At 51.0% G+C, this 14,114-nt stretch overlaps 1 protein-coding gene across 1 annotated transcript in view; it reads left to right on the forward strand.

Moving 5' to 3' along the window:
- The first annotated feature begins 352 nt into the window (after positions 1-352).
- UBE2QL1 (ubiquitin conjugating enzyme E2 QL1) overlaps positions 353-14,114 on the forward strand; it is a 40,944-nt gene continuing 27,182 nt past the window's right edge. Inside the window, exon 1 of the mRNA XM_026017655.2 lies at positions 353-1,390. Within this exon, the coding sequence (XP_025873440.2) occupies positions 539-1,390 (852 nt within the window). The 5' untranslated portion in view covers positions 353-538. The remainder of the gene's footprint in view (positions 1,391-14,114) is intronic.

Here is a 14,114-nt window from a genome sequence, read left to right on the forward strand (position 1 = left end):
CAGACGGAGCAGCCGCCTCTGCAATGTCAGCAGCCGCAGCGGCGGCGACGCGAGCGGCAGCGGCTGGGGCCCCGCGGTAGCCGCCAGCGCAGCGCGGCACGGCCCGGCCCGGCGGGCGCTTACGGCGCGAGCCCGCGGCCACCTCGCTGCCTCGGGCGCTGCGGGCGGCTCTGCGCCCCGGCGCGGCGCTCGGACTCGGGTCGGGGCCAGCCCGGCCACGGCCGCGCACAAAGGGCCGCGGAGAGCCGGCTGCGGGGGCTGCGCCCGGGGGCCCGGGAGACTGCCCGCCGCCCCGCGCCCGGCGGCCGGAGCCCCAGCGGGAGCCCGCCGCGTCCCATGACAGCGGCGACACCGCGGCCGCCGAGCGCGCGTGCTGCCCACGGGGCTGCGCCACGGCCGCCGGCGCCGGGGGTGGCTCGCGCCGCGCCCCGCTGAGCGCTCGCCCGCGCCCCGCGCCCCGCGGCAGGAGCCCCGCGGCAGGAGCCCCGCGCCCCGCGGCAGGAGCCGAGGGAGCCCCGCGGCCGGAGCCGAGCCTAAGATGGCCACGCTGCTCCGCAAAATCGGGCTCATCCGCCTGCACAACCGGGACACCGAGGACCCCAAGCACCACCACAACCACCGCGGCGGCGGCCAGCAGAGCGCGTCGCTGCGCGGCAAGGGCGGCGCCAAGAGCGGCCACAAGCCGCCGCCGCCGCCGCCGCCGCAGCTCCCCCACCCCCCCGGGGGCGCGGGCGACGCCAGCCCCGGGCCCGGCAAGGGCAAGGCCAAGCGCGCGGCGGAGCTGGCCCCGCGCGACAAGCCGCCGCAGCCGGGCGCGGGCGCGGCGGGCGCGGCGGGCGCGGCGGGGGCGGGGGCGGGCGCGGGCGCGGGCGCGGGCGCGGCGGGCGCCGGGGGCCCCCGGGAGCGGGCGGCGGGCGCCAGGGCGGGGCCGGGCCCGGCGGCGGCGGCGGCGGCGGCGGCGGCGGCGGCGGGGGGCGGCGGCCTGGTGCCCGCGGCGCGCCAGCAGCACTGCACGCAGGTGCGCAGCCGGCGGCTCATGAAGGAGCTGCAGGACATCGCGCGCCTCAGCGACCGCTTCATCTCGGTGGAGCTGGTGGACGAGAGCCTGTTCGACTGGAACGTGAAGCTGCACCAGGTGGACAAGGACTCGGTGCTGTGGCAGGACATGAAGGAGACCAACACCGAGTTCATCCTGCTCAACCTCACCTTCCCCGACAACTTCCCCTTCTCGCCGCCCTTCATGCGGGTGCTCAGCCCGCGCCTGGAGAACGGCTACGTGCTGGACGGCGGCGCCATCTGCATGGAGCTGCTCACGCCGCGCGGCTGGTCCAGCGCCTACACCGTGGAGGCCGTCATGCGCCAGTTCGCCGCCAGCCTGGTCAAGGGCCAGGTAAGGCGGGGGCGGGGCGGGGCGGGGCGGGGCGGGGGCGGGCCGGGGGCCTGGGACCGGGACGCGCGGGGCGCCTCCCCCCACCCCACCCCCCGGGCCCCGGGGGCTCCGGCTCCGCCGCGTCGGCCTCAGCGCTCGCGCTCCCGGGCCCGTGGACCTTGTGCCTTCCCGCCGGCTCTCCCGGCTGCGCCCACGCACACGCCGGCCGCCGCGTTTCTCCCCTGCTCCGACCGCGCGGAGCCCTCGCCGTCCTCCCACGCGCCCCGTCCCTGCACTGCACCCCCTGCCCTTTGCGGCCAGCCCCACGCCCGTCCACCCCTCTCCCTCCATCACTCGCTCCCTCTCTCCCCTTCCTCCCCCCCAGCCCCTCCCCTCGCCTCTCCCATCCCCTCTTCCCCCTCATCTGCTCCTCCGTAGCTCGGTCCCCCATAGGTCCCCCATAGCCTCCCGACGGTGGAACTTTACAGGTACCCCAGGATCTGAACGCCCAAGCCAGTCTATCACACACACACGTGTGCCCATGCGCACGCACACACACACACACACACACACACACAAAGGTCTTCTCCCCAACATCTCAGGTGGGTGCTGTGCAGGTGGGGTGCTCTGCAGACCAGACACTCGGCCTGCTGGTGAATCTGCTCCCCGGCTCTGCTTTGCAGGCTCCTTCTGAGCATCATCTAGGGCAAAGGTGAAAGCCGTGCTCTTGAGAAATTTCACTGGAGAAGCAGAGGTGTAGTTTGAGTGGTTCCTTAAGTGACAAGGCCAGACTCTGTCAAGGAAACGCCTGGCACCTGCTCCCTTGCAGAACCATCACCTCTGGTCCTGATCTCTCTCACATCGGTTTCTTCCCTGGGCTTCCTGGTGCCTCCAGGAGTTGAATCCTTTATCAGGGCTAAGGATTTTTAACTAAGTGCCGAGATGGGGGGTGGGGGGCTCAATGCCGGAGTCTTCTTGCCTATTACACCAGATGGCAGCTTTATCGAAAGAAACCCAGAGAACCTAGAGCAGAGAATGAATGGATCTTCTGAAATGTGTTCCCACCTCGCTGCAGACAGGGGCATGATGGTTTTATCTTTCCACACTGTGTGCTCTTGCTCATGCTCAGGTTGGTTGATATTGTCCTGAATCAATAGTAAACAGTTAATAAAATCATGTTTTATATGGATAGTCGTATGGAGAACCGTTGTTTTGTTTAGAAGACCCTGCATGACCTCGATTTGATCATTCTGCAGCCGCATATCAGAAGCCATCAGTTCCCTGTCACCTGCCTCTGGCCCTTTCACTGCAGGATCTTTCACACCAGTCAAATCATGCTTGTTCTGCCAAGTTCACTAGAGGTGGAGCCCCTGGGATTCCACTCAGATAGCCTCCTAGCTCCAGTGGGGAAGGATTTCATTCTGGACCCAAGTCTGTTGTTACCAAGTAACGATCCTGCCAGTCCATCGTTTCTGGGATTTAGATTCCACTTATTCCTTGAGTTAGGAAAGGGATGGCTATGAGAGGTTCATTCCGAATTCTTTCCGTTCAGTGCTGGCTCTGATGGAAGGTGCCTGAGATTTAATAGAAGCCAGAGGAGTAGGGGCGGGGGATGGCGGGTTCGTGTCACTTTATTTTTCAACAGGGTTTCTACAAATCATGTGGAAAAATATTCTGCAAAATGCCTTTGTTATCTGTTTCTTAAATCATTGGTAAACAGAAGTCTCTGGAACAGTTGCTTACCTTCTTTCGTTCTCCACAGTGAGATGACTTTGGGGATCAGGGGCAGAGGAACATCTTTTTGCCTCATAGAGTCACAGAATCATGACATGTTAGGTTTGGAAGGGATCCTAGAGGTCCCTTGGGCCACAGCCTGCATCTTGAAAGATGTAGAAAAATAAAGATTTCAAGTGGGAAATGAGGAAGTTTCTTAAAAAGAGATACATCTTTGTAAATTTAAGTGGTTTCCATGTTTAAACTCATGCTGTGCATCATAGCTGCATGAACACCTGGGCGCTTCTCTTAAAGTAAGCGGGTCCTTTGGCATATATTCCTTTCCTTCATAATTGAAATTGAGAGCCTCACACACAGTTTGCAAGTTAGAGACTCCAGCGTTGAAAGTAATTATCAACATTTCTATTTATTATTTTTAAAATCTCACTTAAGTGAACTCAGGGCCCTCCACCAGGCATACTGTATTATTATCTGTTCTGAATTCTAGTGTATAAAATATCTGCACTGAAGGCAAGAACACAGCAACTTATGAAAACACCAGTTCAATTTCTTTGCATTTTCTGTGCTGATTTCAACACCCAAAGGACACTGACGTGACATACACATACATACACTCTAAAGAATGCAACGTAAGAATAAGAGAAATGAAATCATAATGTTTCAAGATCCTGTGCGCAGAGAGATCCTAATAGTGTTTCGGGGACCTGAGCGTTATGTGCCTTTCCCTTGATGAAGTCCCTGCCTGCAGACTGCTCAGTGCACATATTGTAGTTACCAAATTATTTCCATAGTTAAAGGTAATAGGCTTTGGGAAAGGAATCAAAGTACCTGATTAGCTATTCAAAGAGAACCGGGACTGCTACCAAACCAATAATTAGTTTAAAAGAAAGAATCTAGTTCGGTTCCTCCATCTGTTGGCATTTCTTTTTTTAGGACTCGTTTTTCTTAAGCGACAAAGTTAAGACTTGTTTTCCTCTTGCATAACTGCTCAGCTTTACTTTCTGAATTGAGCATATACTAAGTTGATTTTGTTTCTATGCCTTCAGAGATATCGTAAAATACTTTTAAAGGTTTTACTGGTAATACTAACAAAAGATTTGTTTAACGGTTTTGTGCACAAAAAAAAAAGTTTGGGGTCATCACTTGATTTGAGAAATGCGGTCATTTCATCAGAACTTTATCTGGCTGTTTGGCCATGCTGTCAAATCCCTTCTGTGCTGCTTTATAGATTGTGGTTGTTTAAAATTAAATTAACATACATTGCTCATAAGATGTATTCTATGTAGAGGTAGTGAGAGACATGCCTGTTTATTGTCTATTACTAACCCTTCTCTTGACTCAGTGGAGACATTTTTGGTCATTCTTTTGGTTTTCTGCAATTGAATGAAAAATTCTCATACTTTTAAAATGAACCAGTGAAAATGTTAAAACTTTAAACAATTGTTTATATCCTTTATCATTGACCAAACCAAAAGAAGAGGATCCATAATCCAGGGTAGGATTTGATTTTCGACGTTCAGAAGCCATAAGATGTTGGTCTGGAAAGTAAAGCCAGTTGTAGTGGGACCACAGTACTTGCACCTAGTAGGTAGCCCCACACACAGACCTTGTTTGCAGAGATTTCTGAGGACAGGCTCTGGAAGCCTAGGCTCACCAGCACTGGTGTTCGAGGGGCCTGCCGGGAAGCTCACTGTCTTACACACTGGGTTTGGAGCTTGTGATCATTGAGTGATTGGATAGAGACCCTCTAGTTGCAGCTGTCTGAGCAAAAGGGTTCCAAAAAGTCATCTGAGGGGGCTCTAACTCAGAGTCCTGTTTTCACATCACTTTACCTCCTGAGTGTCCCCTTTTCAATTAGCTAGATGTTGCCAGGGGCAGGGAACCAGATGGCACTTGAAAGACTGTTCCATGCTCCTCCTCCGCTTCCTCGGAGCCAACCACACAGCGCAGGCCAGCAGGCACACCATGCTGCTGCTAACTGCACCTCGCTCTGTGCTGAGTCCCAGGCCAGCCAAGTAAGTACCGAGGCTGTTTCACCATACTTGGTGCTACTGTTTCCGTGGTCTCTGTACAGGTGAGGGAACTGTAGCTCCACAGAGTCTGGTGAAATCAATACCTCTTGTTCTCATTCTAGCAACGAGTGGCAAAGCTCCAGAACCCGAGCCACGGTAGTGAGGCCTGTCCAGACTGGCAGAGCCAACCCCTCAGGGGCCGCCCAAGGCATTGGCTGTCTCCAGGCAGTGGTCTGCTCCCGGTGACCCACATGATAACCATTCGTGTCCACAGAGAACAGGCACCCAGTCAGGCGTCAGCAGCAGAATGAGAACAGCAGGACTGACACACCTTCAGATGTTAGTTTTTGAACTACAAACTGGTAAGCGATTGCAGGACAATTATGTTTGTCTCCCAGAGTTAGTTTCTGGGATCTTTGAATAAGGGAAGCTGACATGTGTTGTGGTCAGGGTGTGGGGGACAAGTAATGGGCTCTGCAAATCCACTGTTTGATGCTGCGGTGGGTCTCTGAGCTCGACCCTAGGACTTAAAGCGCTCTGCATCATGCGTGTCTCTCAGGATGGTGCATGCACACACATGCACACACACACAAATACAGTCTTCTTCAGAAAACTGCCAAAGGATGAGGCCTAGGAACAGCATTTTACTTATGACTGGAACTTCCCCAGGTCTTAACAGAAAAGGTGATGAAGATGACCAGCCCTTTGAATCCCAAAGTGTAGTGACTTCCAAGCCGTTATAACAGGCACCTGCTTTGAAACCCTGTATTAGTCTGCTGGGGCTGCTGGATGGCTTGAACAACAGAAATGCACCGTCTCACAGTTCTGGAAGGCAGACATCTGAAATCAGGCGTCTGCAGGGTCAGGTTCCTGTGAGGCTGTGGGGGCGAATCTGTTCCCAGGCCACCCGCTTTCCGTGGCTGAGAGAGACGGCTGTCTTCTTCCTGTGTCTTCATGTGCCCGTCCCTCTGTGCGTGTCCAGGTCCTAAATTCATAAGAACACCAGCCCTATTGGATTAGGACCCACCCTAACAACATCAGTTTAACTTGATTGCCTCGGTAAAGACCCTCTCTCCAAATACAGTCACATTCCGAGGCGCTGGGGATGAGGACGCCAGCCCAGGAATTGTGGAGGGTCTCAGCGCAGCCCAGAACCAAGCCCAAACAAGAATTTTGTAATTCAGCCTGGCATCTCTAGAGGCTTCTGCTGGTTTGCAAGGGTACATAAGTGGAGCCAACCTCTGTGAAGGTAGGACCACACTGAGGAGGGCCCAGGAGGGCCGACTGGGGTTAGAGTTGGTAGCCCTCGTAGAGGGAAGTGCTGGGGGATGCAGCACGTCGTAAACAGTGATAACCAGGGGTGAGTAAAGCCACGGGCTCACCAAGGAGAATGGGTTGGCAGGGAGTTCTTATGAGTCACTCTGTCATTTTGTCCTGTGCCGAGTGTAGGTGACAGAGATCATTGCCCACCCAGGATGACTCCGCAGCTTGAGGTAGCCATGTGCTTGACTGTTGGAAGAAAAAATAGCTTGTTCTGATATCAAGTAGGACGGGCAGGAGGACACAGACAGGACTCGGTATCCTAAAAATAGTCCCATGCCAAGTTGGCGGGCTCCCACGGCTCGCTCCCTGGCGAGTGTGCGCCGCCCATGGCTGATGGTACAGTTAATAATAGTAGTGACTTACTTTACCCTGAGTTGAGGACTTTCGAGAATCTGAATTTGTGAGACGGGATTGTGAATGCATTTTTGTTTCTTTTTTCTGATGGATACGAAGGGATGTAAGACGTTAAGGGACAGCATAGTTTTGAGGGTTTTCATTTGTTCGTGGAAACTGCCAGTAAGTTAGAACAATTCAAAGTTGGTTTTAAAGCCTGAGGCCCACAGTCCAGAGTTCTTCCCTTTCTCTTCCCTAGGAAGGGGTGTGTGTGAACCACTTTGGGGACAGCTAAGGAACCCACCAAAATGGCTTTCATGGTTGGTTTGGGGGTTTTTTTTTGAATACTTTTCTTTTTTTCTTTTTAAAGATTTTACTTATTTATCATGAGAGAGAGAGGCAGAGACATAGGCAGAGGAAGAAGCAGGTTCCCTGGGGTATCCCTATGTGGGGCTCCATCCTAGGACCCCGGGATCACACCCTGAGCCAAAGACAGACGTTCAGCCACTGAGCAACCCAGGCACTCTGGTATTTTTTTTTTTAAGGATTTATTTATGATAGACATAGAGAGAGAGAGAGAGTCAGAGACACAGAAGGAGAGAGAAGCAGGCTCCATGCCGGGAGCCCAACGTGGGACTCCAGGATCGTGCCCTGGGCCAAAGGCAGGGGCTAAACCACTGAGTCACCCAGGGATCCCCAGTTTGGTTTGGTTTTAAAGTGGCCACTAATAGTGGTTCTTGGAGCCACATTTCAGATCTCGGGAAAGGGGGACCTTGCTGGGATGCTAAAGTAATGGGGAGGTGAGAAGAAGGAGGGTGGCACATGTAACTTCTTTCCTCTGTGCCAGTGGTTCTCAGCACCCTGGTAAGTTAGACACCCTGGAGGGTTTACATTATTCTAGTGCCAGGGCCCTACTCTCAGAGAGTCAGACTTCATAGGTCTAGGATCAGGCCCTTGGTATAGAGGCTTGGAAAAACTACTGGGTGATTCTGATGTGTGGCCATGGTTGACAGAGCCACCCTTGACCAGGAGTTGCTCGGCTTTTCCAAGTATGCTTCACTACCAGCAGCCACAACAGGAGCTGCAGGTGGCTGTAGATATAATGGACTTCTTACCTCCCCTCCTCCTGCCTCAGTGGACTCGCTGTCCTGTGTCAACCCTGGCGGATCCCCCTGGAAGCCCTCCTTTTGTAGAGGAGGCCATCAGAAAACCAAGTCCTTCCTCCTTGGATGGAGAGGGAGCATGGGCCCTGGAAAAGGAAGTGTGCTCAAGGGAGTTCATTGACCCACGAGACCCAGTTGTGAGGGCTCAGGTGCTCGGACTACGCAGAAAGAGCTAGTAGGAATTTCCCAGTTCCTGTAGCACAGGTGGTGAGTGCCTACTATATGCTGGACACTTACTAGGCACACAGTGATGCGTAAGACATGCATAAAGTGCCTGCCACCAAGAAGTATCCGCGGGGACAATGAGAAACCCATTCACACCTGTCTTTGGCATGCCTGGCAGACCTTGTGTGCTGTTTGGGTTTGGGCAAGTGCCCATTCGTTGAGTATCTCAGGCCATGACAACCGGCAGTGGCTTGTGTGTGCAGTGGGGACTTGGGAAAGCTGGGGCTCCTGGGGTCCACAGGGTCTTCACACCTTCTGCGTGATACTCGCAGAGGGAGCCATCTCCTTACCGGTGGATGGGACCCCAGCATTCGGGGCTTGCCTGTGCTTCTAGATGTTGTCTTGTTGCCCACAAGTGGGAAAAGATCAGGCATTTCCCAAATACACAAAGGAGTGGTTGTAACGGCAAAAATGTTTCCAGTAACGTCCACGCTTCCCTACCAGGGAGTCAGCAAACTAAAACAAGGGTTACTTGTTTGCTAATTCTGCCTCTCATCACACTGCATCAGTTGGCTGACTCATCCCTTCCTCCCACACCCGGCGCTGAGGGTCTACAGTGACCGTGCCCCTGTAGCCGCGTCCACCTCGGTGTTCCCATGGCGCCCCTTCACCATTCTGTGTGTCATCCCTGGTCCTCCTCCTGGCCAGCTCCCTGGCCAGCCACTTTGGTGGGAGCCCAGGGGGGAGTAAATGATGTAGGAGGACCCAGGGCCCCAGATTGATAAAGTTGGGGGAAGAAGCCGACTTGGGACAGAACAGGTGGCAACAGATTGGAAGAGGAGGGCAGGGCGGGGCTGTGGGGGAGGAGAGGAGTGACCTGGTGCGCCCCTTTCCCACCAGCGGGCCTGGGCATGGTCAGGAAGCCGGAGAAACTGGGACTCTTCCCTTTGTGTTGCCCCACCTGCCTTTTCTTCACCTGCTCGCCTGCCTCCTTAGATGCTTGTCATCTCCTGCTTGCACTCCTCAGTGCTCCATCCAGTCTCTCTGTCCCCTTCCTGGCTCCTCCAAGACACAGACCCAGCTCTCTCACATCCTTCATTATGACCTTTATGGAACACCCCTCAAACCTCAAGTGCTACCCACTTGGTGGCCCTCCTGCACCTGCTGTGGCCCCCATGGAGCTCTGTCCGGCACCATGAACCCCAACCCTAGCCCTCGCTGGTCCTTTCTGTCCTTAGCTCATGGGCTGGCCCCCTCCCAAACATTCACTGGGTGAGGCTCAACCATCCCTGATGTCCCAACTCCTCTGCAAAAGGCCCTCTTCTGAACCACCTCACATTTTCTGAAAGACACTCATTTCTGTCCTGATCCTGTGACTGCATTTACATATTACGTCTGTATTGCCCCTCCCAACGCACGATGCCCGACACATCGTGTGTGCCAAATAAATTGTTGATCATGCAACTTGCTTGTCAGAGCAGATATGCCGTTCCCTCCGCTGTGTTCCTGTTTGCAGTAAAAGACCGTGAATATGTATCCGGCACTTACCATGGACGGGCTGCTGTGCAAAATGCTTTCTGTTGGCCATTTGATTAAATCCTTGCAACAGCCTGTGAGTCGAGTGCTGTTGTGATTCCCATTTCATGGAGGAGAAAACAGGCTGAATCTGTGCCCAAGGCAGATGGCTAGTGAAAAGCAAAGCTGAGTTGTCATCAGGCAGGTCAGTCAGTGCCAGAGCTACCAGGTTTCAGTGAGCTGGTGAGTTGGCAAGTGGAAGCCACCCCAGCCAAGGAGCCCCTGCAGTCTGGTTGTTCCTCATAGGTCCCTATGCACCTTAGGGACATCTCTGCAATGATACTGTGCTTGGTTTGGTACAACACTCAGGATTGATCCGCAAGAGAAGGGAGGGAAAACATAGCCATTGAATCTATGGAATTAGCAGCAAAGTTGGTCCAGATAAGCTCATTGTACATATTGTGTGAACTAGAAGAATGTTTTACATCTTTCAGAACCACAGGAGAAAGATAATTATTGTTGCTTTATTTTTCCTCTACACAAAAGGGAAAGGCATTTTAAAATTTCTGAAAAACTAGAGAAAGAAATGCTTTTTTGAATATAATTGCTACATTGGTGAAACAACTCAGAGTGAAGAAATTACCACTGTAAAAATAATTCCTGTAAGATAAATACTCATTCTCATCACAATATTTGGCAAGCAATTCTGAGATTTATTATTATTATTAAAAGTTCTTTGATGAGAAAGGTAAGGAAATACTATCTCAGAATGAATTAGATTACACTTCAAGCTGAAACATACTCAGCTCACTTGGGAATCAAAGGAAGAATTTCCAGAAAAATATTAAAGTGATGCTTTCTGTTTTTTGATCTTGAAAATCAGACATTTCCAAAAATCAGAATACAGAGTTACAGAATTGATTATATATTGGTTATGATAAAGAAGAGCTATTCCTGTTTTATAAATTTGGGCATGTTGTGCACATAATTATTCAAACAATTATTTTTGTCCTGCTGACACACATATGAATTAGGGTGAATTTTCAGCTTCCCAGGAGACATCAGTCAGGAATTGGATGTGATTGTACAAAATACATATTAATTGCTGCAAAGATTAATCTGTATTGAGGTCTTGTTTCTTTTTTTAGGATTTTAAGATTTTATTTATTTATTCATGAGAGACACAGAGAGGGAGAGAGGCAGAGACACAGGCAGAGGGAGAAGCAGGCTCCATGCAGGGAGCCTGACATGGGACTCCATCCCCGGTCTCCAGGATCATGCCCTGGACCAAAGGTGGTGCTAAACCACTGAGCCACCCGGACTGCCCTGTATTGGGGTCTTTCAGTATAATGACAGACCCTGCTTCACTCTGCTTCCCAACCAGGGAAAAGCAGAAGTATTGCTAGGAAACATGGAATTGAATTTGTTACAAGTTTAGATTAATTGTAACTAGTTGAATATATAACCCTTTAAAATGTAACTTTTAAAAGTCATCAAAGTAGGAAAATAATAATTTCATTAATCTCACTTTGTGCATGGGAGCTGTTTCTCAGGGAAGCTTCCCCTAGCCATGCACTCACGGGCAGATTACACTCCCCTGGGCTGGGAGCCCCCTGCAGTCCTACCTGGGGGAAGCAGAACCCACTGGGATAGGGTTCTGGGGAAGTGCCCTCTGTCAGCCTGAAACTAGCACGGAGGAGCCGCCCAGAATGGCCCCCACGACCCCACCCCTTACATATCTGTTCGTCTATTCTTTGATCGCCTGTACGATTGATGCTGTGAAACATCATATAGTCTTAGCTCGTGGGAGACAGTCTCTCCAACTATAGGATCAACCAGTGAACTTATACAGACCTTAAAGGGAACTTATTATAATTCATAAATAAAACCAACCTAATAAAAAGTGAGTTTGAACTCTGCTGGATGGAATTAGGGTGATTTTTTTTTTTTTAATGATTGTATTGAAAGGGAGATCCTGGCCTCTCCCTTTCCATGGCTAGGAAAAGATAGTAGTCTCTTATTGGTTACTCTCTCAGATCACTCAGAGAGGAGCCAGAGACCCCAAATCCCTACCTGCCACCTCTGACTCCGATAAGGCCACCTGGAGCACTGCATGGCCCCGTGGCATCTGGGGAGGCCTGTGGACCCCTCCTCAGCATAATTTTTCTTTAATGCACAAAATAAAATTTCAAAGGAAATCAATTACATTTAAATACATTTATCACATTTTTAAAAGTGATGCACTGAAATAGGAAGTTAAAGAGCATGTCTTTATTAACATATTTAATATTGAGATCTAGAGACAGGTCTGACAACTCCTCTAATTGCACACAGTAATGGCATTTCAAGATATCCACACTAACAGTAACGTGATTTTCTTTTTTTAAAATCTGGTTTTCTGTTGGTGACAAAGGCGAGGCATTGCTAGCACTGCTGTGCTAGCAATCATAATTCAATCATAATTAAATGACGTGCTGGATTGCGATTAGGAGGTGGTGAAAATAAAGTCATTTTTTTCCATCCAAGCTTATGCACCCCTGTAGCACTGGGGATGGCCCCAGGTTAAGAACTCCAGATAGTGCATGGCTTTCAGTGTTGATGGCTGTCTTGGGAAAGCCCTACAAGCTTATGCAGCTTATGGCCAGAACACTGGGATTGAGGTCCAACATATGCGTCCATTCTACCATCACCCTGTTGAGTGGAGTGGAGATAAAGCCATGGGCATCAAGGCAAGGGCAGGGCTCCCATACTGTACCTCCTCTCCAGCCTGCTTCGCTGCTGGGCAGGTAGCCACCTACTCAGCCTCAGGTGCCTCACCTGAGATGAGAAGTGTAACTCCATTTCACAGGTAAATTGTGATGCCCAAAGGAAATGATGCACACAAGCGCCACACACAGAGGAGGTGATCAGTAGCTGTTCCTTCTTTCAAAGAAGTAGAATATGTAGTGAAATAAACGCACAAGAGAAGTATCACCAAAGACCCAGAATTGGACTCACAGTCAAATCCACTACATGCAAGGATCTGCTTTCATAACTGCTAGCATTTGGGGCCATTATTGACATCCAGTTGGCTCAAATTATTCCCACTTGCCCATGATCTTACAGATAGTCACAAAAATCTCAGGATGGCCTGCTGCTGCTGCTCACTGTGGGCTCTTGTTATGGCATCTGTTGGCTTTCCATCCGGGGGTCGTCATGCTCCGTCAGGATGCTGGTTTCTGATCGTAACCGGACCGTTTATTATCCAAGCACAGATCTGAGAGCTGTTGCTCACCTTTGTGACTTTGCTCTCTTAAGAATCCTATTTGTTAGCAGTATCTTTAAATTAGCTCAATTTTCTAGGCTGCTGCTAAGTTACAAAGTTACACATGAGAATGTTGTAACTTAATATATTTATTTCATCTTATTTCAGTGCACGCCCAATGTTTTCCTTAACCATTAAATCTTGTTCAGATGCTATATTCATTATGGAATATGAGAAGGATGGGAACACTTTCAGGTTACCATTTTGTTTCAAGATGAAGACCTGGCTCAGAAACGAAACTTTAACATTTTGTAAAACGCTGTGGATGCCAGCAGTCGCCACAGGTCAGCTGGAGCGCCTCTGTACAGTGCAGAGAGAAATTCACTGTGGTCAGGCATCCTTTGGGTTTTCTAAAACATCTTCAGGAAAGGCCTTTCCTTTAGTGGATTCAAGGGAAATCTAGTTGAAATGTTCAACCTGCAGGACTTGTTGCATTTTCTCAGAAGCATCCTGGGGCTGATATATGACATTGTGGCAGTTGGAGGCTAATCGACAGTGAACACCTGAGCCTGCCTCACATTCTCATTGCTCAATTAGGGCCCTGAGTGTGGGCCCTGAAACTACCGTAAGTCTTCCTGCATTTGGTAGGAGAGCACCTGGGTGTCTGTCTCCAGGATCCTTGCAACCCCCAAGACTGGTGGGTGGGAGCAACATTCTCACAAGGAGAGGAGATGGCACACAGTTCGCTGACCCTCCAGGATTTATATGCTGTTTCCATTGCACTCTGATGATTTTCCATAGTTGAGTCATACTGAAATCTGAAACCCAACCTCTGAGGTCATGAGAGGCGTATCCTCTGCCCTGTGTTTCACAGCCTGCTGCGCACATCGGTCGAAGGAGGGGTGTTCTCTTGTACGTGAAATCAGAGTCTGTAACATCTAAACTGGTGGATGGGCTTCAGTGGGTGTGGCCATAGTCACCTCTTGCAGTGGGGACTGTCTTCAGCGTCATAGCTGGCAAACGGAAACAGTTCCACTCACTGTTGCTCACTCTGATTTTTCACATTTATATTTCTTTTTCTCTCCTGTCATGGAATCTTTTGGTTGAGATCATGTCAGTCGCCCTAAGAAAAATATTAAAGGACCTCCATCCAAGCACCGTGGCCCCAACCACCCAGCACCGAGTCTCTCAGCACTTCGTGGTTCTGCCCTTGACGGGGCTGTAAGCTGCACGAGGGCAGGTGACACTGTTTAATC

This window comes from Vulpes vulpes, chromosome 3 (assembly GCF_048418805.1).
Source record: "Vulpes vulpes isolate BD-2025 chromosome 3, VulVul3, whole genome shotgun sequence".
Lineage (NCBI taxonomy): Eukaryota > Metazoa > Chordata > Mammalia > Carnivora > Canidae > Vulpes > Vulpes vulpes.